The sequence below is a fragment of the Theropithecus gelada genome, chromosome 1 (assembly GCF_003255815.1).
Source record: "Theropithecus gelada isolate Dixy chromosome 1, Tgel_1.0, whole genome shotgun sequence".
NCBI lineage: Eukaryota > Metazoa > Chordata > Mammalia > Primates > Cercopithecidae > Theropithecus > Theropithecus gelada.
This window is the reverse complement of record NC_037668.1, coordinates 84,986,760-85,014,404: the sequence shown is the minus strand read 5'-3', so window position 1 is coordinate 85,014,404 and position 27,645 is coordinate 84,986,760. Positions and strand designations below refer to the sequence as shown.

Below are 27,645 nucleotides of genomic sequence, written 5' to 3'. Positions count from 1 at the left end.
GCAACTGAAAAAGTATTGTTCATTCATTCTTTACTCCTTTTATTAATTCATCTATCCATGCATTTATCTGCCTATACAATCAACAAATATTTGTTTAGCAACTACTCATTGCTAGATACTAATCTGGGTACTGAGGATATAATAACAAAAAGTCCCTATTACCCCTGTCTTCTTGAGGCCAGAACCTAGCTGGAGAAACAGAAAAGAAAAATCCGTAATTACAATCCCAGTAAGGGCTATGATCAGTAAGGAGTGTGTTATAGGAGCCCAGAAAAAGTTATCTCAGCTTGAGAGGCTTTTAAGCTGAGCCTTGGTGGAAGAATAGGAATTGTATTATTTATTCAATAAATATTTATTGATTAGCTACTATATGCCAAGTAAGTACTCTAGGCACGGTGGATATAGTAGTGAACTATGCAGGCAAGACAGTAAATAAGGACACAAATAAGTGAACAAGTTAATTTCAGAAAGTAATAAATACAATGGAGCCCGTGAAAGAGGGTGACATGATAGGGATTGACTGTGGGGAGTGACTATAGCTTGGGTGGTCGGGGAAGGCACCTGGGAGGAGCTGGCCTATGAGCTGAGTGTGCCAGGGCCCAGTGAGTTCAAGACCCTGAGGAGCCACAGTAGAAAACGAAGCTCCGAGGAAGATGGGGATGCGGAGCAGAAACAGACAGGCTTCGTTTGTATGTCAGATGTGGCTGGTGGGATACTCAATATTTCTTTTGCTGAATTTAATTTTTCTTCAAGTTCCTTTGCTTGAAATGGGGAGTTTAAATATATCTTTTGCGGTGGAGGTATCTATTATTGGACTTGTGAGTTTTTATTTTAGGCATTTCAGAAAGCAGTACTCTGAGAGGAGCCAGGGAAGAATGAGCAGTAAGCTTTTAAGCAAAGGGGTTGAAAATAGGAAATTGGTATGCTTTGTGGATTTTGAAAAAAAACCACCGGCTCTGGAGTGAGAAAGGCTTGGGTGTAAATCCCAACTCCACTACTTTTCCAGCTGGCTGATCTTAAACAAAGGACAACCCCTCTCAGCTTCGATTTCCCTATCAGTTAACTATAGATAATAATAGCAACGATCCAAAAGGCTTATGATGAGGCTCAAAAGAGATGCATCAAAGTTCTTAGCGTGGTGATTGGCAAGAAGAAAACATTTAGTCAACATTATCAGCTATTATTGCTATGACTACTATTATTCTCATCTTTATCCTTATTGTTGTGACCATTGCCCTACTTATTTTGATAGGAAGCATTATTCCTTCTCGTATTTGCAATAACTCTTCTGAGCACTTTTATGTCACTTATTTAACAAATTACATGTAGGCCACTGTCCCTAATACATCAAGTCCCAAATTCTCATCCTGGCATTTGAGGTCTTCTTTTATTTATCTTTAACCAGAGTGGTCCCACCTCACTTCCCACTGTTATTTAACCCTACTCACCTACTTCACACTGCAAAGTTCCCTCCTCACACCTAGCCCCCATACTTTTATTCAAGCTGGTTCCCACTCACCACAGAATGTCCTCTGCCTTGACTGTAATAAAATATGTTGAGTGCTTACACTCTGCCAGCCATCAGGGTGGACACTTTATATACATATATGATGCCGTTAATCCTCACCCCAAAGTAACTGAGCCTTGAAAAGTTGACACTTCTTTGCTTGAAATGGGAAGTTTAAGTATATCTGCCAAACCAAGACAGGTAGGAAGTAACAGTGGATGATTGGTGATATCTACGCAAAGTTTCCCAGTCCTGCGTGATAGGACTCAGAACTTCCTTCTCCAGTTCTCTGATCCAGGGTAAAAGGTCACTGTCTCACTGGACCTCTGTCCATGTTACCAAAGTAGGAAGAGAGAGCCTTCAGGTGAACAAGGGCAAAGGGACAAACCAACAAGGAACTGTAAAGACACAAAGGGCACTTGCCTTACTCAGTGGGCCCCCTTCACTGTGAAAGGATAGCACTGAATTTCTGAATGACATCTGCATCAGATGGAATCCTGTCCTGTGGCCTTGCTGTGCTACGGTAAACTCAATACAGAGTCGCAAGAGTTTTCTTAAAGGCAAGTGAGTCAACCCAGCCTAAAGGAGAGTCTGAATTTTAGTAGATGGGAAAGTTGTAGGTCAGTCTTGAAAAGCAGTAGCCAGAAAAATGGCTTTTCACAGAAAGTCATCAAGAAGTTGAAAGTGAGCAAGTACTGTCTTCCCGAGGCGGCAGGGAAGAGAGAAAAGCCTGGGGTAAACTGCCATTTATAAAACCATGAGATCTCGTGAGAACTCACAATCATGAGAACAGCATGGGGGGAACTGCCCCCATGATCTAGTCACTTCCTACCAGGTCCCTCCCTCAACACATGGGCATTTATGGGGATTACAATTCGAGATGAGATTTGGGTAGGGACACAGCCAAACGATGTCAACCATAATCTTAGAAGGAGCAGGGGCCATGTCTATTTCAGCACTGCACCTCTAGGGTCCAGGGTGCTTGAAACGCAGGAAGTAGTCAATAAATGATTTTGTTGAATGAGCAAATACATATATACAATGGTGAGAACCAATGTCCCCCTAAGGAGTAGGTAGGGTGTCTTTCTAATGGCATGGTTTCCCCAGGAGCTGCACTTTCTTATTCTAGGCCAGGACAGACAGACTTCATTCAGGTCCTTTTCTGCATCTAATCCCATGTGCCAAAGAGAGACGAAATGCAAGAGAGAGTCAATGATACATCTGAAAGAGTCAGACAGGCCTGGATTCAAATCCTCATTCTCCCACTTCTTAACTGGATGGAGTTGGGCCAGTTATGGAGTGCTCTCAACTGTAGGAGAAGATACATATTCAAAAAGGAGCAAAAACCAAAACAAACAAAACCTCACACTTAGGTAACATTTATTAGGTGCCAGGAACTGTTTCAACTGTATTGAATACCATAAGCTATTGAAGCATCACAACGCCATAATGTTGGTACTGTGGTTATCCACCTTTTACAGATGAGCAAACAGAGGGGCACAGAAAGGGTAAATCTTATGTATACATATGTAACAAACCTGCATGTTGTGCACATGTACTCTAGAACATAAAGTATAATAAATAAAAAAAAGGATAAATCTTCACCAAAGGTCACATAGGTGGTAAGTGGCAGGGCCCCCAGGCACTCTGGTTCCAGTGTCCATGTCTTAACCTCTGCACTTGCTAGTTCTATCAAGATGATATAGAAAAAGCATGAACTTCTGAATCAGAAGGCATTTAAGGGTGCTGATATCTAACGTGCTGCTTCCTAGATGTGACTTCGGGCTGATTACTTAGCCTCTCTGAGCTGAATAACTTCCTCATTTTATTATAAGGATAACAAAATGAGATAATGAATGAGATAAATAAATTACATAGAGCTTTAAAATCTATAAAGCACTTTGCACATAAAACTACGATGTGGTTGGTAACTGTTAGATTCCAAAGAACCTTGAATGATACAGTGAGATACTTGTCTTATATTCTGTGGGTCTACAGAAGCAATGGGAAATGTTTTTTTTTGTTTGTTTGTTTGTTTTTTATCAAAACCAGAAAGGCTAGACGGATGGATGTAGAAACAATTTATCAATATTTTAGAACAGCAGTCCCTAATCTTTTTGACACCAGGGACCAGTTTTGTGGAAAACTATTTTTCCACAGACTGGGGTGGGGGGGGTGAGGGTTGGTTTCAGGATTAAACTGTTCCACCTCAGATCATCAAGCATTAGATTCTCATAAGGAGTGCGCAACCTAGATCTCTGGCACGCAGTTCACAACAGGATCTGCGCTCCTATGAGACTCTAATGCTGCTACTGATCTGATAGGAGGTAGAGCTCAGACGGTACTGCTCACTCACCTCCTGCTGTGCAACCTGGTTTCTAACAGGCCACAGATTGGTACCTGGCTATGGTCTGCGGGTTGGGGACCTCTGTTTTAGAAGACATGCTTCAATTAGAGGACACTTAAAGGAAATGTGTAAGAAGCAATATATTGTCATCTCTTGGATTTGGGAATAGCTAGGAGATAGGAATTCAGATCTAGCCCTGGGAGTTCCATATTCTAGAGGTTTGAACTTGGGCCTGCAACGTCACTTGTTTGAGCCTCAGTGTCTTTCTCTGGCAAATAAGTGATAATAAACCTTTCTCACTGGCTTATAATGAGAATTAAATTTGAACCCATAAGAAAAGCATCAGGCAGGTAGGGGGCGCTTTAGAAACGCTGGCTCCCTGTCCCCCCACTGGCTGACACCCTTCATATTCCCCATTGTATTCAAATGATAGGAAATTGCTAGATGCCTACTTTGGGGGATTAATTTCCTGGAGTGGGGAGAAGACATTGAGACTAGACACCCTGCATTTGTATCCTTGTGCTTACCTGCTTGCAGGTGCAACTGGTGAAAGAAACATTCCCTTCAGCAGGGGTCTTTGTTCTGCCGCAATTAAGGGCGCCTCACTAATCCTTCTGCTTCCCAGATGCTCTTGGAGCCAGCTGTATTTTTAGCACATCTCTTTTATAAGCTTCACTCTGAAGACTTCTTGTTATTCATTTCAAAACTTGACAACTCCTATCACTTTGTCCCTCATTGCATTCTGATACACAGAGGAAGAATGCATTGTAGCAGTTTCAAGCCAAGTTTTGCCTCTGCTCACTTGAGCCCAGAGCTGTGAGGGTTTCTTCTGGCCACATCTCCTTCTTGCCCCATGCTGGGTGTCTGCTGTGTCACAAGGACTCACTCAGTCATGTTCTTATCTGCCTTGTATTATAAAATATGCAATTATATATTGTGTGTAGGTATAGTCAAGGGGCCCACAAATGCTCCTGTGTGTGCACAAACCAGCAGTCACAGTACAGTTCTGGGACAAGACTGTAAAGCCTGTAGAAATAGAGCAGAGATCAATATTTCTTACATCGAATCATTTACTTAATGATATGTCTTGAATATATGTCCCCATCAAATCTCATATTAAGATGTAATCCCCGGTGTTGGAGGTGGGGCCTGTTGGGAGGTGTTTGGGTCATGGTGGCAGATCCCTCATGGCTTAGTGCTGTCCTTGTGATAGTAAGTAGTTTCTTGCAAGATCTGGTTGTTTAAGTATGTGGCAGCTTCCCCATCCTCCACCCCCACCTCACTCTCTCGTGCCCCTGCTCTGGCCATGTGATGTGCCTGTTCCTGCTTCACCTTCCGCCATGAGTGAAAGCTCCCTGGCCCATCTCCCTTTTGGATTGCAATAAGGGGTTGCTCTGGAAATTTGCTGAGCAGATGCTGGCACCCTGCTTGGACAACCTGAAGAACAGTGAGCCAATTACATATCTTTTTGTTATAAATTATGCAGTCTCAGGTATTTCTTTATAGCAATGCAAGAATGGCCTAATACATTCTACAAACACTTATTAAGCATTAACTATGTACTAGGAGATCTTCTAGGTAAGGGGATATATTGTACATAAACAGAGAAGTTATTCCCTCATGGGATACACTTTGAATAGTTTGAAATAACAATATAACATTTATTAAGCACTTTCTGTATTCTGGGTACCATGCTAAGCAAGTCACCTGTAATTTCATATAATTCTCATAACAGTTCTATAAGGTGGAACAGTTATTCCCATTATACAGGTGAGAAAGGAAAGTCACAAAAAGGGTAGGTGTTTAGCCCAGGTGTACATTGCTTATGAGTGAAAGGCCAGCCTTTGGCTCCAGGGACTGTGCCCTTAACCATTGTGCTTCACCGTACCGGTCCTCCAGCCAGACTGCCTCAAATGCCAGGGTGACAATTAGTAAAAGAATGTGTAAGGCACTTAAGTCAGGGCCTGCATCTCAAGCTATAGGTGGAGATGGTTATAGCCTGTGTGGTGTCAAAGATAAACAGAGCTGGACATTAGTTAAAGCAGTGAAAAAGATTTTATTCAGTAACAACTGACAGTAGAGAAAAGAGCTGAACTACATTCTGATTTGTGCAGAGGTGACTGGGTGGTTTCAAGGGAGAATGAGAGAGTGGGAAGGGAAATAGTGAGAGCTTGAGTGGAGTCAGGGAAGTAAAAATTCCCAGAAAGCTGGAGGTGGGCACTGGGAGAAGGGGAGGTGGTAGCAGGCTGGTCCATGTGAAACCTGGGTAACTGACATTTATCAAACTTAGGCTCCTACCCTCCAAATGGCCCCAATCTTCAGATATTGGCTGAAATAAGCAGTAAATTCCTCTAGCAGCCTTGAGTTTTCTTAGACAGGCACTTTAAGGGAGACTAGGGCCATCCTAGGGACGTGGCTTTGATCTGTTAGAAACTCAATGTTAGTGGGGCCAGGCTCACTGGCTCACGCCTGTAATCCCAGCACTTTGGGAAGCTGAGGCAGTTGGATCACCTGAGGTCAGGAGTTTGAGACCAGCCTGACCAACATGATGAAACCCTGTCTCTACTAAAGATATAAAAATTAGCCAGGTGTGGTGGTGCATGCCTGTAATCCCAGCTACTCTGGAGGCTGAGACATGAGAATCACTTGAACCTGGGAGGCAAAGGTTGTAGTGAGCCGAGATTGGGCCATTGCACTCCAGCCCGGGCAATAAAAGAAAAATTCTGTCTCAAAAATCAAAACAACAAAAACAGAAACTCGGTTAGTGTTTATTCACATCTTTCTAGGCCAAGATTGAGGCCTAGTCAAGAAGAGGGCTCAGAGGAGCCAAGTAGAGCTTGGTCAACGAGAGAATCTTTGTCAACAGTGCATCCTACTTTCCATTGCTGGTCTATTATGATCCCTGCACCAGCTCTGCCAAGTAGGCTAACCACTGACATTCTTATATAGATTCGTCGGTGGAAGCCTAGACAGGTTAAAGATGGGTGGATAGATCATGGGTCATTGCAAATCAGAATAGCAAGTCTTCTGAGCAAAGGGAAAGCAGAGAAAAAGAGGCTCAGGGAGCACAGAACAGAGGCAGCTAATCCAACTGGAGATGGAAACCCTTTCAGTAGTGCCAGTGCCAGTCCTTCAGTGGCTCAACCCTGAAACCTCAACAGAGTTTTCAAAATGACATGCACAGGCTTCCACATTTGGGCTTGGGCCCAACTCTCCTTCTGATTGCAGTGAGAGGTTGCTCTGGAAAGTCATACGGAAGGGCCCTACAGGTGACCTCAGACAAACACCCTCTCAACACCCTAGTCTAGAACCTTTCAGAATTTTCTGGAGCTGCCTCCTTCTGCCCTGGCATTTGCACCCACCGCTGTCTGTACCTTACAGTGTACTTTTCTCCCCTTCTCCCTTGGTGACTCCTTATTTCTTGTGAATCAGCCCGAATGTTTTCTCTTCCCGGCAGCCTGCCCCAGTGAGGCTAACTGCCCTGATTACGTGCTCCCCCAGCCCAGGCTCTGCATCTCCATCTCTCTGAGAACTTGCCATACCCTATTGCAGTTGCCTATGCACCTGGCTGTCTCCTGCAGATCATGTGTCCCTGGAGGGTAGGGACTGCTCCTGGTCACATGTGTGTTCTATGCCCTGTGCCTTTGTGGCATGCAACCCACAGCAAGCTTTCAGGGGTTGTTTACTGAAAGGACAATGAATGAAAGATCCAGGTTACGTCGCTCTGTGCCCAGGGTTCTTGCTGGCCCTCTCAGATCCCTCTCAGTCACTTACCTCTGGCAAACACCCAAGCTTACCATTCAAGGTGGTGCTCTGAAACAGTATCCCGCAAATGGGGACATCAACAGACAGCACAGATCTTTGACTTCCACAAGGTCTTACAGTGGAGAAGAAAGTGGCAGAGCCAAGGAATGACCCAGACCCATCCAACACTGACACACATGCTCACTCATCAATTTCACTATAGGGTGTTATAAAGCCTTATGCTATTCGTTAGGAAAATACATCCAGTTGTCTCCAAAAACTGCCAGTGCAGCTAATTAAACAAAGAGACACATTGCCATCACCACCGTCACCACCCCCCCGCCATTCAGGATTTTTGTGTGTTTTGTTTTGTTTGTTTTGTTTTGTTTTAATAAGACAGAACCCCTGTCACCTGTTACTATAGAACTTTGGCAGGCGAGAATTCTACCACTGAACCACCAATGCAACTATAGAACTTTGAATGAATTTCTGTGGGTCACGGACTGTAGATCAGGAAGCAGGGATTAGGCAGCAAGGGAAGGCAGAATTTATCTTCAGCTCACAAACACTTTGCCAGACTGTCCCCAGACCAGAGAGTCTGCTTCTTTTATAACCCAGAGCAAAAGAACAGTTGCTCAAGTCCAGCTGCAGCCTGGCCAGGGCCCTCAGACCCTCTCCTCAGCAGGGTAAGCCAGGTTCATTTGTAACCATCTGTTCGCCTATGAACCAACCTCCCTGATGCTTCAGCTGAGCATCCCTTGGCACACTGTGTTAGAGAGAGCCCTAGGATATGGCTTCCATCGACGGGCACCCAGCTGGGAGGGACAGCTCAACACACTGTCCTCGAACCTGAAGAAGGACTCTATTTGCAGCATGTGGCAAGGCTTAACTGCAGCAAAGATTAACAGCAGGGTCAATTAGAAAGGAACTGACAATTTCAACCACTCCAGTTTTTTTAAACTGGTCTTCAAAATTCTGCATCCCCTGGCCCCTGCCTGTCTTGTCACCTTCAAAGACTGTGACTCACTGCCCAGCATTTTATGGTCTAATAATCTCATACTGATTGCAGTTGCCTATATAACATGCTGTTTTATGGCTCTGCAAGTCTTTGCTATCCTTCTGGATGGAACATCTTGATCCCCACTGCTCCCACACTGACTAATTTTTATCTAGTCAGTTCTTACTAATCTAGTCACTTTAGGCCTCCATGCTTACCCTGGCTATACCTTTACTACTGCATAGGCACAATGTTCACTTATTCACTCCATGAATCATTACTGCACTCTGCCACTCCCACCAAGTGTCATACACTGTGCTAGGAGCTGGGGATGTGATGGTGAGCCAAAAATGAACACAGGAGCACTTTCCTGGTCTCTGCAGTCTCGTAGAGGTGGCAGATATTAGCCAGGTAATTATACACATGAAGGGATCATTACAGACTGTGGTTTGTGTTAGGAAGAAAAGGAATGGTTTCTTTGAAAACAGTAACGAAGACACCTGACCTCCCTTCTCTGCTGTAGAGTGTGAGCTCCTCAAAGGCAAGAGCCTGGCCACTGCTTTGCATCCCTAGCACCTAGCACAGTGTTCCTGGACCAAGGCAGATGCCCTGTTACTAGAATTGAGTCCTAGGGGCAAATCAGAGCTGGGCCAGTAGCAGGCGGTATTCAACGCAGAATGCCTACGTATTTCATGCAGACAGCCTAGCTTCTTCACATCTGCCCTCACTTGAACACAGCTGTCTCTAAGTCTGGCACAGAGATGAAAATCTATGCCAGGAAGGAGGGACAAGAAGGCAGACAGCTGGGCAGAGGTTGATGATCACAGCGCTAAGGAGGTGACCTGATGTAATAAAATGGGCATGAAGCTTGGCATCAGATTGGCCATCAGCCTCAGTGCTGAATTTCACCATTGGCTAAACATTAGACAACTTGCTTAATCCCCCTGAACCTCAGTTTTCTCGGCTCTAACAGGAAAATGGTAGAACTGAGGGTAAGAATGTATTAATCTGTATCAATTTTGCCTGCTAAGACCCTAAGGTAAGTTGAAGGAGATGGCTACAGAATGGTGTTTGGTGCATTTTCACAAAAGGGGGCGATCTGGTGCTAATTTCTTTTACTGACAGTTCATTTTCCAAGGCAACAGCCTAACAAATCATGGGGCCAATTAGTGTAAGAGAAACAATTGATCCTTATACTCAGAGAGCTCAGCCCACCACCTCAGTGGCTTGGTGGTGTATTTGGGGACTGCTGCACAGCACTAAATGGGAAATAATTGGATGGATGCAGCTATAAATTGCATGGCGCTGCACTACACTCTGTGCTTCTGATTTAAGTAGCAAGTTCTGTCAGTAATAAAAAAGGAAAAAGGTTTGTTATTCTGCATTGAAAAGCGGAGCAGAGCTGGAAGGGATCATTCCTGCCCCTTCATTTTACAGACTGGAAAATTAAGGCTCACTGAGGGAGCAGAAATGAGACAAAATACGTAGAATTTAATTTCATGTTGGTTTCCTTTAACCCTTGTCTCATCAAATAAACAGTTTATCTTTGCAAACTCCTTAAACAAATGGAACTGAAGATAGAAATAAGAAGATGGCTGTATTTAGTTTCCAAGGGCTGTTTCTCCAAAGTACCACAAACTGGGCAACTGAAACAACAGAAATGTTTCGTTGTACAGTTTTAGAGCCTGGACATCCCAGATCAAGTTGTCTGCAGGGATTGTTCTTTCTGAGGGCTGTGCAGAAGACTGGTCCATGCCTGTCCCCTAGTTTCTGGTGGTTTGCTGGCAGCCTTTGGCATTTCTTCTGGACATATCACCATGATCTCTGCCATCATCTGTATATGGCCTTCTCTCCATATACATGTCTGTGCCCAGATTTCCTTCTTTTATAAGGACACCATTCATATTGGATCAGTGGGCCGCCCTGTATGATCTCATCTTAAATAAATACTTCTATAATGACTCTGTTTTTAAATAAGGTCACTTTCCGAAGTACTGGATTTTAGGACTTCAGTATATGAATGGGGGTTGGGGGCATAATTCAACACTTAACAATGACAAACAATTTGGATAGCAGAATATTTGAGCTGGAGAGCAACTACCATTTACTAAACAACCTCTGTGCCAGGCGGAACACTAGGAACTTTACCAGCATAATCACATTTAATTTGTACTCCCATTGAATGAACTTACAGATGAGGATACTAAGGTTCAGAGAAGCTAGGTGATTTGTCCAAGTTAACAAAAGTAGCACACATCACATGTGGGTTTCAGATGCTGACCTGTGTCTAGTCCAAATCATGTCTTACCTCAGCACCCTCAGAAGTCATTGTTTGTCACGACCACCACCTGCTATCCACTCATTTTATAAATGAAGGCACCAGAACTTGGAATCCCAGTCTTCTCACTCCTAATGCAGCATCCTTTCCACTGGCTGCGTTTTAGTCAATTCACTTTTTTGTAAGTTTCTGTCTAGCGTGCAAGACGTCATTGTGACCAAGGCAGAGGTTAATTTCAGACTGGGTGCAATACAAAAAGTCATTTTCTATTAAATCTAATGACCTCGTTTCTGCAGTGACTTTTGGCAAAACATGCTGTTTCATTTCCATTCAAGCGCACTCATTTACCTACTTTCTATAATAATTTTACACCATGAGCTAAAATGTTAAAATCATTGGTTACATTACTAAACACCCACAATGGTTATTAGGATTCTTCATGCAGAAAGAAACAGAAATAAAAATAAGAATTTTAGAAGAATGAAACTGTAGGCCATTAAAGTACATTTGAAACTGTATTCAAGTGCACAGAGGCTGCCTGGGGTCTGGAGCCAGCCATACCTGGCAGCAGTCCAGGGTCTGCCTTATGGGCTATGTGACCTGGGGCAAGTTACTTAACCCTTCTGTGTCTCAGGTACCTCCATAGTAAAGTAGGGAAAATAATAGGCAAGGTTGTTGGGTGAGTGGAAATGAGGATTATATATGTAGAGTACCTAGCACAATGCCTAGCATATAGCAGGAACTCTGCGTAGCAATACCTCCCCTTTTTTAATGTACTGAAAATAAAGTCTGAATTCTTATGCATGTTTGGAGAATCTTCCAAGTTTGGGAATCTGCACCCCGACCCACCCAACCCCTGGCCCGGAAAGTCAGGAGTACAAATTGTTTCCATACTTACTCAGCCTGAACTTTGAAAAATGTTGTTGGTGAAAATAGAAAGGTACTGGCTGATAAAAAGGAACAAGATGATGTCTTTTGCAGGGACATGGATGGAGCTGAAAGCCATTATCCTCAGCAAAGTAACACAGGAACAGAAAACCAAACACCGCATGTTTTCACTTGTAAGTGGGAGCTGAACAATTAGAACACATGGACACAGGGAGGGGAACAACACACACTGGAGCCTGTTGGGGGATCAGAGGGAGGGAGAGTATCAGGATAAATATAGCTATGCATGGGGGCTTAATACCTAGGTGATAGGTTGATAAGCGAGCAAACCACCATGGTACACGTTTACCTATGTAACAAACCTGCATGTCCTGCACATGTATCCGAGAACTTATAATTAAATTAAATTTTAAAAATATGAATAACATAAAACAAAAAAAGAAAGATACTGGCTGACGTGTATTGGTGCAGGCCATGGGAATACAAGAAGGAACAAAGGAAACTGGCAACTCTAACATGAAGCACTTCTAAGCACATGTGTCTTCTTAAAGACTCCCTTATGTTTTGGACCAATGGTTGACTGAAGTGGAAGTGATAAAGGTCTTTTGTCTGCAACTGACTTTCAGTTAAGTCATTGAAGTGTTCAGTAGCTTGGTTTCTCCTGTTCTCAGAGAAAGGGAGAGGGAGTGGAGGGCTAGAGAAAGGAACATGCTAAGATTTAAATTTTTTTCCAACTTATCATGAAAATGCTCAAACAAAAAATGTAAAAGGATAATTCTAAAACTTAACCTTTTGTGGTATTTGCCTTCTCTGATTCTCTCACTAGATAGGTTAAAAGATAATAGACAAATAGATAGCTGGATAATAAATAGTTATATTAGGTGTGCTCATAGCTACTGGGGTTTCATTGCTTCTAGGTCCTTTTGGCAAACAGTGCTAGGAATATGTATTTTCAATCAAGTTTGTATTGATATTTCCAATTCAAATTTAACATTACAGAGTTATTTCTTAAGTTTTTAAAGTATTTGTGTCTCATTTTTCTTTCACTGAAAATCTTGTTTTTTTAATAGCAATGTATTTATGTTTGTGCTTTATCTTAATGTATAACCAAAGACATTTCATGATTATAATTCCAATATTAATTACTACTAACAATAAACCAGGCATACACTTGCATGTCAGTGAAACTTGCTCAAAGCCCAGATCAGCCTCCTACTCCCTGGGCAGGTCACTTCTCTCCGAGCCTGTTGCCTCCTGTCTAAGGTAGCAATAATGATGATTACTATATTGTTCAGAAATCTCTCAGTTGCAAGCAATGGAAAACTCACCTCAAAAAGTCTTAAGTGAGCAACAAAAGGAATTTATTTACATAACTAGAACGAAATTACAGGGTTAAATGAAAATCTAACCTGAGAGAATCCAGGTTCTCAGATGACATCATAAAGCTTGAAACTAACTTTTAGCTCGTTTCTTTTTCTGATGACTTGATTTCCAAGTGTTTCTTTTTCTCACCACCCTTTAGCCACTGCAAGACCATTATCCTGTGAGCTCCAAGGAAGTCCTCATCTGAGGAAACTACTCTTGGTGCTTGAACATTAAATTATGTAGTTATTAGATTGAGAACTTTAACTCAGTTGCCTGGGAGAAAGACCCAAAGTGCAAAGAACCTACCATCTACCAGATGCTCTGCTAGACATGTTAAGTGATCTTCCTTATATCCCTATGAGAAACGAATCATTCCCATTTTACAGATGAAGAAACTGAGCCTCAGTGAAATAAGGTGACTTGTTCATGGCCACAAAACGATGGAGGAATTCAAATCCTTCTATATATACTACATGCCTTCTGGAAATGGGGAAAGGACAGCACAATATACAAACTCTATGTTTAGTAAAATAAGGAGCTCCCCACTTCCATATATGCACATGTAGTGCCAGCTTTAGAGAGCCAAGACTGCATCCTACTCATCTTACTGTCTCCAGAACCTAGTGTACCTTAGCACCTAAGGGCTTTTGGGGAATGAATGTGAGTTGAATGAGACAGAACAGTTATTCTATCCCGCTACTAACTGTGATTATACGTAGCCACATCCTTGATCACGGGACATAGATTTCAGTTGAACCCCAGTGTTAGGAAACTAACACTGAAGCAAGTTTCCTTATTTAAGGTGTGTGTGTGTGTTTAACTTCTCTTTAGCAAAATATGCTTCGTTGTCACTTTGGTGATTGCTAATTGATAAAGCACACCTGGCTCCACTTTGCCTGTTAGACAAATTTAAGCCCAACTCACAGGTCTGAAATGCCCTCAGCTGGTTAACTAGTGCATCTCCTTATTTTTATGCAAGGAATTCATGCACATCTTTCTAGACTGGTGTGTGTATAACGTATGTTTAGAGAGCTGCTAAGAAGAAGCTGATTTTTTATACCTGTTGTCTAGTTATAAAAACTTTAAAGAAATTAAAGAAATGTTGAGAACAAAAGAGGACATGAGTATTTACTGAATTCCACCTCCTCATTTTAATTGTTGACAAAACAAAGGCCTAGAGAGGAAAACGGATAGGGAGTCAGTGGAGTTTAGAGAGAGACCTGGACACAGAATCCTGCTGACAGACTCATTCATAATAATGTTTACTGACAAATTTACAGAGACAAAGGAGAATGGCAGTTGCCAGGGACTGGGAGGAGTAGGGAATGGGGAGTTGTTTAATGGTAGCATGGGTTTGGGAAGACAAAAATTTTCTGGAGATGAATGGCAGTGATAGTTGCAGAACAGTGTAGATGTGCTTAATGCCACATTACTGTATACTTAAAAATGGTTCAAATGGTAATGGTAAATTGTACGTTATGTATATTTTACTACAACAGTAAAAGCATAGATGTACAAAACCCTTATCGTATGTCAGGCACTATACTTGATCCTTAGGCTAAGATGATAAGAAAATAAAATGTTGCTGCTGCCTGCCTGGAGCGGCCTCTAGTAGTGGAGACAGACACTGATCAATTCATCCCCGTACATAATGGCAACCTGAGGGGTCTCTCCCACTCCCAGTGGAAAAGTCGAGGAAGTAGAGAGGACTTGTGTCACGGGAACCTGGTCTCTGCTGGAAGGTCAGGGAAACTTGCAAAGAGAAGAGACATCTCTGCTGAGATCTGAATGGGGGAAAGGAGTTGAGCTTTCTAGGTAACTGGAACAGCATATGCAAAAACCTGAGCGTGGTGCATTTGAGAGACTGTAAAACACCAAGGTGGTGGGGAACAAAGGGGCATGTAATGAGTCAGCATGGGGAAGCAGCCAGGTCATACAAGGGGCTTTGCAGGCCCTGGCAAGTATTTTGATCTTTACTCTAAGAGTGATGGGTAGCTTTTGCTGTGTTTTAAGTACTAGAAAGATGTATCAGATTTGCCAGGTTTTCTTAATCTCTTCATCCTGTGGTATTACTGTCAGAGGAGAGGCCAGCATAAGTGGATGAGGAAGGACTGAGGATACTGCAGTAATCCGGACAGGAAATGATAGCTGCGTGACCTGGCATCTGCTGGTAGAGATGGAGAGGAGTAGACAAAGTGAAAGTTATTTGGAAGGTGATATTGACAAGACGGACTTGGTTATGGGGGATAAGAATGAGGGAGACTGAATGGGCTCAAGGAGGGTTAGGTGATGGTGCATGCATTAAATTCGAATACGAAAGAAAAAACCATCTTATGTTTTTCTTTATTAAATAGCATCTTGATTGTAGCAAAAATTAGCATAAATAAGAAGAAAATTACTAGTAATTCCACCACTCAAGAGAGAACTCTTCGTATGTACACATATATGGATGTGTGTACATTTTTTCAAAAACAGGATCATATTGAACATACTATTTTGTAATATGCTTTTTTCACTCAACAGAATGTTGTGATTGTATTGTCACAGCAAAAAATACATAGTTCCACAAGATAATTTTTTCAGTACTGTGTACTATTTCATCTTATAGCAAATGCATTTTCTTCAGCCAGTCAGCTAATGCTCAACATTTTAGACATTTCTAATTTTCACCATACTAACAGCACTGCAGGGAATATTTTGTACTCAAGTTTTTGCCCAGATATCATGTTCTTTCTGGATAAATAAAGAAGAATCATAGACCCAGTGTATGCACATCTTTAAAGCTCTGAAACATACTGCCAAGCAGCCCTGCAGAAAAGTTGCAGCAAATCACACTTCCACCAATAACAAAACACCTATAATGGCTGACAGGTACCAACCTTTACAAATGTGCCTTGCACTATTCTGGTCACTTTACATATATTAATTTACTCATCCTCATAACAGCACCATGAGAGAGATACTATTATCATCCTTACGTTACATGTTTCCTCACACTTTGGTCAATACTGGGTATTATCTTTTCTGTATTTTTCATTCTGGTGGGAAAACTGGTATCTCATTTCTATCTATTTTGTATGAATCAATTTAATATTTCCAACAGCATTTTGGGTTCCCATGTCATTCTTTGTATTATACAAAAAGAGAAAAGAAGTCTCAGAAAGTTAAAGTCATGTGTGCAAAGCTACACATCTAGTAAATGGTAGAGCTTGTATTTGAATTGCATTTCTTCTGGCTCCAGAGTCCATATCTTTCCTCCATTATTACACCGCCTCTTCAGCAAGAGACTACGTTATTTGGAAATCTGGTCTTATCCTTGAGTAAAAACTTCTAGATTTCAGGATGCCAACCCAGGGAGCACTTCACTCTGACCCGCTCTATTGAGCGTTTGATGATGGGGTGCCTGGGGGCTGGTGCAGAGGTTGCCTCATTGGCACCACGATGCAGCAAGCACATCCAAAAATATGTTAGAAAAGAGAAAGGCCTTTGTAATGAGCCTGGGCCTCCCTTTGTCTTGTGAGGTTTTAACTACTGTAATTGCTTGTAGTATGAAGTACTGTTTTTTCATGTATCTATTTTTATTCTGTGTCTCTCTGCTTTTCTGTTTTTTTGTTTTGTTGTTAACTCACTTGATTCCTGTTGGGTATTTTTCCTGTGAATAGTATTTCCTTGGGAAAGCATACACTCTTACACACACACACACACACACACACACACACACAAATAATATGAAGGCAAAAATAGGGTAGAATTTATTCTTAAAAAAAAAAAAACTAATGGTAAAATCTTTAGCAGATGACTTTCTAATCCATACTGTATTTAATTGGCTGTATTGAACCATACTACAAATTAAGTCTTCTCTGTAATTTATTCTGTCAGACAGTAACCCTCCAAACAATTTGATACTTCATTTAAACATTGGTAAATGGCTCATGGAAATACAAAGAAAAAAAGATTTAATGATGATCAGATAAGGAATTCTCTGTTCACAGAATGAATCCTATGTGAAATGTTACGAATTAACCTGAGTCATTTATTCATTGAACATGTATTGAACATCCAGCATATGTAGGGCCTATCTTAAGGTGACTTGGTCTTTCTTTCCTTCTTTTCTTCCTCCCCATTCATTCCTTTCATCCTGTACTTCCTTTCTTTCTTCCTCCCTGCCTGCCTTCTGTAGCACTTACTGTTCAGAAGGTGCAGTATTAGGAGAGGGGGTAAGATTAAGAAGAATCAGAGGTGGATCTTTCTCTGAAGGGCCTAACATTCCTGAAGGAGAGAGAGAGAAAACATGTGCATAGATGTTCCCAACAAGGTCCTGTTCTCAGAACCTAGCTGCCTTCACACATTCAGTTCTGTCTAAAATGCCCATTCTTCCTTATTTTCTGGAGATTTCCCGTCTATCCTTGGAGCCTCAATTCAAGGTCACCCCCTTTGTCGAGCCTTCTCTGATGCCCTTCCCCCATTCCTGCTCCAAGCCTATGTGACACACTGGGTACACTTTTAATATAAAGCTTGTTGTATTATATTGTGATTGCTAGTTTCTTTGCCTACCTGTTTTATGAGATTGTGAACTCCTTGAAGAAGGGACTGTGTTTTACTCATCTGTGCAGCCATAGCACATAGCAGGAAACCAGCAACATAATAGGCACTCAATAAATACACATGCTGTGTGTAACTGGATGAATGGATAAATGCGAAAGAAGTACAAAGCATCCTGCGTAGGACAAATATAATGCAGTGAGATCTAGGGATGGGAATTATTACTCAGGGAAATGGGGTATCAGGGTAGGTTCCTTGGATGGGCAGTATGTCAGAGCTCTGCCTTCAGTCATAGGTACACTATAGTTCTGTGAGCTGATGAAGCGCAAGCTAGGGCATCTGCAGAGAAAACCATGTGAGTAATAGCACAGAAGTGGGAAAGTACAAAATTCAAAGAGAGAGTAAAGAGCTCCTCCGATTATTTGCAGCACAGGTTACCTGAAGCTCATGCATAGGAAGGTCAGAATGGATTGAGGACATTGATACCTGGATTGTCCTTGGAATTCTTTAGTGATGACTTTTAGACCATGATGGGAAAGAGAGTTCAGGACGGGAGGGATACATGAAGCTGTGGCAGAGAGCTAGGGTGTTACTGAAGGCTCTACTTTTAAGACAAATACCTGCTTTGCTTTTGGCAGTAGTTTAATATCTAGACTAAGTTTTCCCAAGACAATAACTGCTTTCAAAAGGAAATGTGGAAGAGGGGCAACCAACATCTGCCTTTTTTTTCACCCTCTGCCTCCACTCTGGCCGGTATTCTCTGGTTGTTCTCACAGCCACCTCTGGAACTACCTGCAAGGCCCCAGGAACTGACCACAGAAGCACTCCTGGGATGGAGCAGTTGTTATACCCTAGTGGGTATAACAACTAGCAGCCCTCGCTGTCGGTGCCTCCTTGGCCTCAGAGTCCACTCAAGCCATGCTTGAGAAGCCCTTCAGCCCACGGCTGCACTGTGGGAGCCCCTCTCTGGGCTGGACGAGGCCGGAGCTGGCTGCCTCTGCTTGTGGAGCGGTGCGGAGGGAGAGGCGCTGGCCGGAACTGGGGCAGTAAGGGGCTTAACACCTAGGCCAGCAGCTGTGAAGGGTGCGCTGGGTCCCCCAGCACTGCCTGCCCGACCCTGCTGCACTCGCATTCCCGCTGGGCCTCAGCTGCCTCCCCACGGGGCAGGGTTATGGACCTGCAGCCCACCATGCCCCAGCACCCGCGCCCCAGTGGGCTTCCACGAGGCTGGAGCCTCCCCAACAGGCGCCGTCCCCTGCTCCGCGGTGCCCGGTCCCATGGACCACCCAAGGGTTGAGGAGTGGGGGCGTGCCTCAGGGGACTGCCAGGCAGTTCCACCCATGGCCCCTGCACAGGATTCACTAGGCAAAGCCAGCTGGGCTCCTGAGTAGGATGGGGACTTGGAGAACTTTTATGTCTAGCTAAAAGATTGTAAATGCACCAATCAGCGCTCTGTGTCTAGCTCAAGGTTTGTAAATGCACCAATCAGCGCCCTGTCAAAACGGACCAATCAGCTCTCTGTAAAATGGACCAATCAGCAGAATATGGGTGGGGTCAGAAAAGAGAATGAAAGCAGGCTGCCTCAGCCAGCAGTGGCAACCAGTTCGGGTCCCCTTCCATGCTGTGGAAGCTTTGTTCTTTCGCTCTTTGCAATAAATCTTGCTGCTGCTCACTTTTTGGGTCTGCACTGCCTTTATGAGCTGTAACACTCACCGTGAAGGTCTGCAGCTTCACTGCTGAGGAAGGTGAGACTACGAATCCGCGGGGAGAAATGAACAACTCTGGACCGGAGGAACGAACAACTCCAGACACGACACGTTGAGAGCTGTAACACTCACTGCAAAGATCTGCAGCTTCACTCCTGAGGCCAGCGAGCCCACGAACCCACCAGAAGGAAGAAACTCTGAACACGTCCGAACATCAGAAGAAACAAACTCAGGACACACCATCTTTAAGAACTGTAACACTCACTGCGAGGGTCCGCAGCTTCATTCTTGAAGTCAGTGAGACAAGAACCCACCAATTCTGGACACACTAGGACCAAAGGCTGCACCTCACCTTGCTGCCTACGGATGCTCAACAGGTGCCAGAGACAGCCAATTCCTGAGAGTAAACTTCAGGGCCATGCTGTCTTGACCTTTTTCTTTGAGAGCCGGGTGGCCGGCCTTTACCCCAAGCCTTCTGATTTATGACCCTCCCTGACTTCGGATACCTGCCTGAATCTAGAACATTCTCAGTTCTCTCCCCTTGCCCAGTTCTCTTCTTCCCTTGCCTTCCTTATCCCAACTTATCAAGGGATCATCTTTTCGTTGTTGGTTGAGAGAGCCGAAAGTCTAAGGAAAGGAGACTTTGATTCTATGTAATCGGGTTTCCTTTTTTCAAGGCTTTGTTATCCTGAGTAGGAAAAACACCTGGGTTTAGTATTGCTCCTGGCATTTCAATCTCTGACCTTCAGTCCCTTCATGAATAAACTCAGGATTGATGTTTAAGGTTCCAACTGTCTTTGATTGTGCTGATAAAGTCTACTTGAAGACGTGGGGCAATTTTGAGGCTCAGTGAACAAGAATTTTCATGATACACTCTTAAGTTTCTAAAGCGAATGTGATAATGCAATTGTGGGATTAGCAGAATTCTAACGTATTTGTGTTTCTAAGTATCTATGTTACGTCTGCATGGTTAAGGTTGGAGAGAAGGAAGACATATCCCCTCACTGACTCATTTCTGAATGAACGAGACACGTTCAGAGCAATCCTTTTTAACATGTCATAAAATTAACTATGAGAGAGAATAACGTTACAAATATCTTTAAGCACTGCACGCTCGCACACACAGCTACACTTTGCAAGGCAGTATTAGGTATCATCAGGCATTAAAAATGTTTTGATTTTAAAACACTTAATGAGGATTCCCAGATAAATTAAAACATCTCCATCTGCTGTCTTGCCTGGTAGGTGATATTTTACCATTGCACAGTCATCTCCAAATCTAATTCCACCAGGAAGACTTCTAATCGCAGTTTAATTTTAGAGCAATATTCTACTTGGCAATCAATAAGGCACTGTCGTCAAACTTTGATTTAATAGGAAACGTGGATAACATTCTCCACATTGTGCAGAGAGAGAGATACTTTCAGGAAAGGAAGAGAAGAACGTCTTTGTCTCCCACTTTTCCCTGCTGGCTACCATTCTAGCGCACAAAAGCCTGTAAATCAATGCCCCCATGTTGCGCGAATGTAAATCTCATCAATTTTACATCATTAACACCATGAAAAAGCTACCACTCTTTGAGCAATTTTCCTCTGCTAGCTAAATATGTCCTCTTAATAAAACAAAAATTAATGGATCCTAATTATTTTGCTAGCAAATATGTCCTTCTCCGCCAACTTATTTGTGTCAAAAACCATTAGACTCACACATTCGTTTTATTGCCACTGGAGAGACTAGGGTAACTGGGCAGTCATGCCACCATTAAAGCATGATGTCCAGTGGGCAGTGGGCAGGGTGGGCAAGCATGAAGCCAAAGAGAGAGTTCTAAGAGTAGTCAGAAAGGTTAGTGAATAGTCAGACCCTGGAAATTTAAGGTAAGGCAGAAAATTCTACTGCAAAAAATGATTTATGAGGTCAAATGCCTGGAAAGATTGCAACCGGCCAAGAGGTGGACATTTTAGATCAGTGGTCATCTAGGCGATGACCATCGTGAAAGCCAGAGGCCCACTGTACCAGGAGGCTGATTTTGTAGTGGGGGGTCCTAATGGCTTAAAAGGATTTGGGAAGATAGAATAAGAGCTTAGAGAGTATCTACTCCAGTGGTTCCCAATGTTTTTGTAACTAACTTCTCCTGTGTTAACATTTCTCTCTCCCTCCATGGACTCAGTAATGGGGAAGATTCTGTCTACCAAAAAAACTGCATTTGTAATCATCCATTTTCCTATTTGGACTATTTAAACCATAACTAATTGCCAGTAAGAGAATATACTCAAATATGAGTTAAGGAATATTAGCAACACTTAGCTGATATAATTCCAAATAAATGGCCAGGTGCAGTGGCTTGCACCTGTAATTTTAGCACTTTGGGAGGCCAAGACAGGTGGATCACTTGAGCCCAGGAGTCTGAGACCAGCCTGGGCAACATGGCGAAACCCCATCTCTACAAAAAAATGAGCTGACTGTGGTGGCATATACCTGTAGTCCCAGCTACCCAGGAGACTGAGGCGAGAGGATCACTTGAACTCGGGAGGTGAAGGTTGCAATGAGCCAAGATTGCACCATTGCACTCCAGGTTGGGTGACAGAGTGAGACCCTGTCTCAAAAGAAAGAAATTCCAAATAAACTTGGCATTTTCATTTGCATGCACATAGAAAAGTATAGACTTATTAGGAGTAATTATAGATTTCTGTTTAGCTTTTGAGATTTTGAAAATTGCATGGGGCCTCTTTTTATTACACTGAATGATCCCTAAGGATCTAGGGCTTTGGGTTATGAGCCATTGATCTGGTACATACCTCCCATTTACTAGAGGGTTAAACTTGAGGTACACAGGGATACACTGGGTACCTTGTGTTTACACAGTAGCTAGAATTCAAGCCTCCTAATACCCAGTATAATGAAAAGGCTCTTTATAAGGACTTTAAACATACCATGAGCACCCAGATGAATATACAAGCCTTTACAGAGTACTGTTGAATGAGGATTGTTTTAAGTAGGTTTAGTATAGGAAAATAACCATAAAGATCACCATTACCCTATAGGATGGTGAACATTAGCTGTTGAAGCTCAGATAATGAAGGCACAAAGGTCAACTATAAAAGATTTTCAAATGACTAATTATCAATCTCAGTTTACTTTAGTTCAACAACTATAATCCAGCCATAATGCAAGGTGCTAGGATGACAGGGATAAGGAAGACAGAACCAGGTGGGAAAGACAGACAAGGAATCATGCAAGTATATCAGAGAAGGAAGACCTGTGAGAGTAAGGAAGTCCAGGGACCAACATTGAAGGAATTCATCAGTTCAGTGTCATTAGAAAGTAAAGTTCTACAGAAACACAAATGAGGGTGGAATTATTTCCCCAGGGAGAGAGAAGGCAAGCCTTGTTCAGAGGAAGTTTCACACAGGTGGTACTATTTCATATGGCCATTGAAAGAGAAATAGGATGTGGACAAGTGAATAAAAAGAGTTGATGTTGCAGACAGAGAGACCTAGCAATGAAAAGCCTGAGAGATATGCATAGCCCCACCTCTACCCCCAGTGGTGACTTTGGACAAAACAGAGAAAGGCATTTATTCCTCAACACACTCTATCACCATCTGCTGGAAAAGTGCACATCTATAGTTCTATGAGTGTTAACAATACTCCCTGGAGTTGCACAGTGTACATCCTCCACCACAGCACACAGAGTCCCTGAGAATTTAAGTAAATTAAATATCAATCCAAAAGTTGGACTGGGATATGTCATGAAAACAAGATCAAATAGAAGCCTACCCATTGAACTAAATGCTGGCTCTAGCAAGCTGAATAAAGCCACCATTGCAGATGCTTATTCAGCATATGAACAATCCTGTGTTTCTCTCTGGTCACAGGATTAAGACCGTAGAGAGAAGCCTCCATTTCTCAAGGGCAGGCGTAGCTCTTTTTCTTTCCATCTGGACTAAACAGCTTTTCCAAAGCCCTTCGGGCCTGTTCACACATAGCTGAAACACATTTCTTATTGATCAACAGCTCGAAGGGAAAGTCCCCTGAAATATGTTCTTCATTTTTTTCTCTGATAGGCCCTTCAGCATCATCATGCTGTTCATGAAATATCCTACATTGCAAAGGACATTACAGATCACCGGGCCTTTGGATATGTTTGTGGGAAGGAAGGGAATCACAGATTTGTGGCCATAAAAACAGCCCAGGCGGTGAGTATCCCTATCCAAGAAGGGAGCCTTTCCTTGGAACTCTGGGAGGACAGTCCTGTGACTCCGTTGGTCTTTGAGGGCGCACTCTGAGATATGACCAAGCAATGCATTTCCACTGAAGTTGATGCTCACATTCCCATCTAGAAAAGATAAACAGCCTTGAAGCAAGGAAACATGCTCATACCCATCCAGTTTATTCTTTTTCTTTTTTTTTTTTTTTTTTACTAATGGGTATTTCCTAATGACTAATTATTTTCCTTTCTGATTAAACTGGATGGAGGCACCGTGTACAAATAAGTTGCCTTGTGTTCATAGCCTCATTTAAAAAGAAAATAAGAGAAAACAAATAGCTGTTTTGCATAAGGCCTACTCTAATTTTATTGTATTCTAAATCACTAATAAATAAAAGCAATGCCTTTTATGCTTATGATTATTATGAATTTGCAAATATAATTAGTTGAAGAAATGAACTTTAGCCTAGATGCAATTTGCTAAACCAGTATAAACAAGGTAGAATTAATTAAGAATGGAATGCTTTCAGATTAATAGAAAAAGGAAGGGCTGTGGGTTGTCGCCACAAAAACAAAAATTGGTTGCTGCATCTCAGTACCATTCCCTTATGATGTGCCTTACCACCTTTCACTCCAGGCTGAACCTGTTATTCTGGACTTGAGAGATCTCTTTCAACTCATTTATGAATTGAAGCAAAGAGAAGAATTAGAAAAAAAGGCACAAAAGGATAAGCAGTGTGAACAAGCTGTGTACCAGGTATACCTGTGAATTTATCCTTGCGCTGCAGATCGGGCTTCAAATAAACACATGTAAAAACTGACAGTCGGGCCTTCTCTTCCTGCTGCCAAGTAGAAATAAACGAAGATGAAAGATTCCTGTGTAAATTACAGTACCCAAAGCAAGCCATTAGAAATTATCCCTTATTCTCTTAAACTCTAGACATGTTGGATGAAGTGAAATCTCGAATCCAGAGAAAGATTTCAGGGGTGGAGGACCCAAGAAACACAATTGCTTTTGCTATCGTTAACAGTGGGGTGGAGGTGGGGGTGGCTCTAAGGGTTTTGACTTTTCTGTGTTTTTTCTGCCTTGATGACCCACCAGCCTCTTCTGCCCAGAGCTGGTTTCTTTACTCTCCTATAATTTCTGAATGCAGTCTCACATCTCTTTCTTTATGTCCTCTGCTTTTCACCCTCCCTCTCCTTATTCTGCAATAGACAATATTGGAAGAGGATGTTGAAGATCCTGTGTACCAGGTAATTTCTGAAACTAGTTGGGGTTTTAGATTCAAGAGTGACTAGACCTGTGCCAGAGCCATTTTGTCAGAAACCTGAAGAATCCACTGACTGCAAAACCTGGAGAGAGACCAAGATTATTTCTGAGGGCGAGGGCTGCCAGCCCCTCCAGGAGCAAATTTCCATAAAAACTAACAGAAGTTTGGCCGGCATTGGTATCTTGGGATTTGGAGATCCGCTTCTCCCTTCTTGCCTCTGCCTCGGCCCCCTTCACAGTCTGTAGAAGTTTGATCCCAAAGCTGAATGTTTTCAAGAGTCTCTTGAATATTCTGAGTTCATTAGAGAGAATATGAATAATGAGGTGGCTTCTCTGAGTTAAGAACCAGAGGTAGGGGCTGACGTTTTGGTAACATTTCAGCACAGACCCAAAGGATGGTTTCTAAGCTTTAGAAAGGCTATGAGGAGGGCTCTCTGACCCCCGATGGGGCAAGCTGACCCTCCGATTACCTGGCTCATGCCATAGGAACTGTTGGGAGGAAGGAAAGAGTGACCTTAAAGACACTTCTGCCCGTAGCTTTCTCTGGACTCTCTTCAAGATCTGCAGCTCAGTGGTGGGTGGAGAAATGATCTCTCTTGGGGTCAAGTATGTGGTTTGTTCAAACAGAGATGCAGAAAAAAGGGAAAAGACAGCCTCTCCCTCCCCTGTGCTTATTCTCAAGGAGAAAGAGAAGCCCAAAAAAATGACTTTTTGAACACAAACGAAAATCTTGAACTTACAGTTCTAACTGGGATGCATAGGTGTTCTTTGTGTGTGTGTGTGTCACATACATATTTTATATAAATGCATATTTTCACACAAAAAGCTGGTACTGCTACAATGAAAGTAACATAATATAGATAACTTGAAGTGGAAAAAGTATCTAGTGTACATGGCAAACAAAAGCCAAAGATGCACGTAATGACACACTCTTGCTTGAGAATACTGAGGGCCAAGGATTTGTATATAATATGAACTTCACCCTCTGGCTCACTGGCTTGCACAGAATGAAGAATAATAGCCTTTTTGAAATGTCTCAGTCCTGTAGAGTCTAAAACATGCATGTGGAAACATTGATTTAACGTATTTTAAAGTGAGAATGTAAAATAAGGTGATATTTATGGGATAAAGGAGTTTGGGGCTTCCGAGCTCTTCAGAGTTTGTTTAGGATTTTGAGCCTTAGGGGAAAAGGGATGCCCCTCAACTGTAACCCATACTTTACAAAGTGTGGGATCCCAGGCATTCCAATGAGATAGCATTCATACTCATCACTACCAACGTATTCAGATATTACTGAGACAAATTGCCATTGAACGAAGAGGTTATATCTCCAGAAAGATCTGCAGAGGCTCAATGCAATCACTGCTGAAATACTGACCAGCAGACCTGTGCAGTTTTCCTTAGGAAAGGCAGGAATGTACAAGGTACATTTTGTTTCAATAATTCAGTTGTGTCTTTAAGGTGTTTTCTCTTGTGCCTGCTTCTTAAATGCTCACTGTGATTTGTATCTTAATTTCCAAATGCTTGTTTTTCCTTTCTTCTTTTTCACCTCTGACCTTTCCTTTCTGGCTGCTCCTGTAATAGTACATTGTGTTTGAGGCTGGACACGAGCCAATCCGTGATCCCGAAACGGAAGAAAACATTTATCAGGTATAAAATTGCTTGCCTCTCTTACCATTGCACCACTACTAGTAAATGCGTAAATACACTGATAGTCTAAATAACCAAGGGTTCTGTTGGTCATTCCAGGCTTGTTAAGTATCTTTGAGAGAATTGGCTTCTAGTTCCCCAGGAATTTCCCAGTAGTTTTCATGCCTTGTTGTTGATGTTTAATAGCCAGTTAGGTACAGTGTTTCACTTTTGAGTGGATCTTAACTATTTTAAGTAGAAGCAAAAATAAAATGTTCCATTTTACCAAGGTAATACATTGGAGAGCTGGTGTCTGTTGTACAATTAGGATCCCTTATTTCTCAAAAAATTTTGCTCAACAAATTTCTTAAGAAGCCAACTCCACTGCTGAAAATAAAGCACAAATTTAATTTCAAATGCTATGTGAAAACAACATTGAGAATATTAACTGAATGAAAGTACAGCTAAAGGCTTTACCCTTGTTTTTAATTGTGCAAAGAAAACGAAACTTTTTAAACTCATTTAGTTCTCACGAAGATATTATAAACTAGATATTTTAGTTCTGTTTTTATAGGGTGAGACTCAGAGAAGCCGAGTAGCTTTCTCGGGGTTGTACAACTATTTAGAGCCAAGATTCAAACCCAGGCATGGGTGTGAAGGCGAAGCTCTGGCTCCTTCTGCCATGGTCTTCCACCAAAGTGTCTGTGTAATTGCAGCATAGCAGCACATCAAATAGATATGATGACCTGCAACTTTTCACTCATTAGTATTGTAGTCCCAATTTGAAATGGAAACATTATAGGAGAAGAAAACATTTTAATGTATTTAATAAGTGATTTTGATTTTGTTAGTTGTGTGCTCTATTCTGCCTTGGGTTTTTATTACTTATATAATAAAAGTAAAACATTTTCAATTTCTATCAAATGCATAGAATTCTAAATGACTAAAATATAATGTTAGTTCTACCAAAAACTTGGTTTAAAGTTGTCAGCCTTGTTGAGTAATAATCTGAGTATTTCTCTCCACTGGATCTATCTGGATTCCATTCAAATGTGAGGTTGTGCTTTGAGGTTTTGTTGAAAGTCGTGGCTTACCAAGTATCTTTAATAAGAAAAGTTACATTTGTCCTGAGTGTCAGATTTTAAAGTATATACAACCTTACAGTA

The 27,645-nt window shown here is 42.2% G+C and overlaps 1 protein-coding gene across 4 annotated transcripts in view; it reads left to right on the top strand.

Moving 5' to 3' along the window:
• Window positions 1-27,645, top strand: part of DAB1 (DAB1, reelin adaptor protein) — a 427,600-nt gene that overhangs the window by 329,158 nt on the left and 70,797 nt on the right. For 2 of the 4 annotated variants that reach the window (XM_025390490.1, XM_025390506.1), the window contains exons 5-8: window positions 23,438-23,569; window positions 24,218-24,337; window positions 24,796-24,834; window positions 26,435-26,500. In XM_025390490.1, the coding sequence (XP_025246275.1) occupies window positions 23,438-23,569; window positions 24,218-24,337; window positions 24,796-24,834; window positions 26,435-26,500 (357 nt within the window). The remainder of the gene's footprint in view (window positions 1-23,437; window positions 23,570-24,217; window positions 24,338-24,795; window positions 24,835-26,434; window positions 26,501-27,645) is intronic. The other 2 variants (XM_025390498.1, XM_025390513.1) reach the window with 1 other exon arrangement.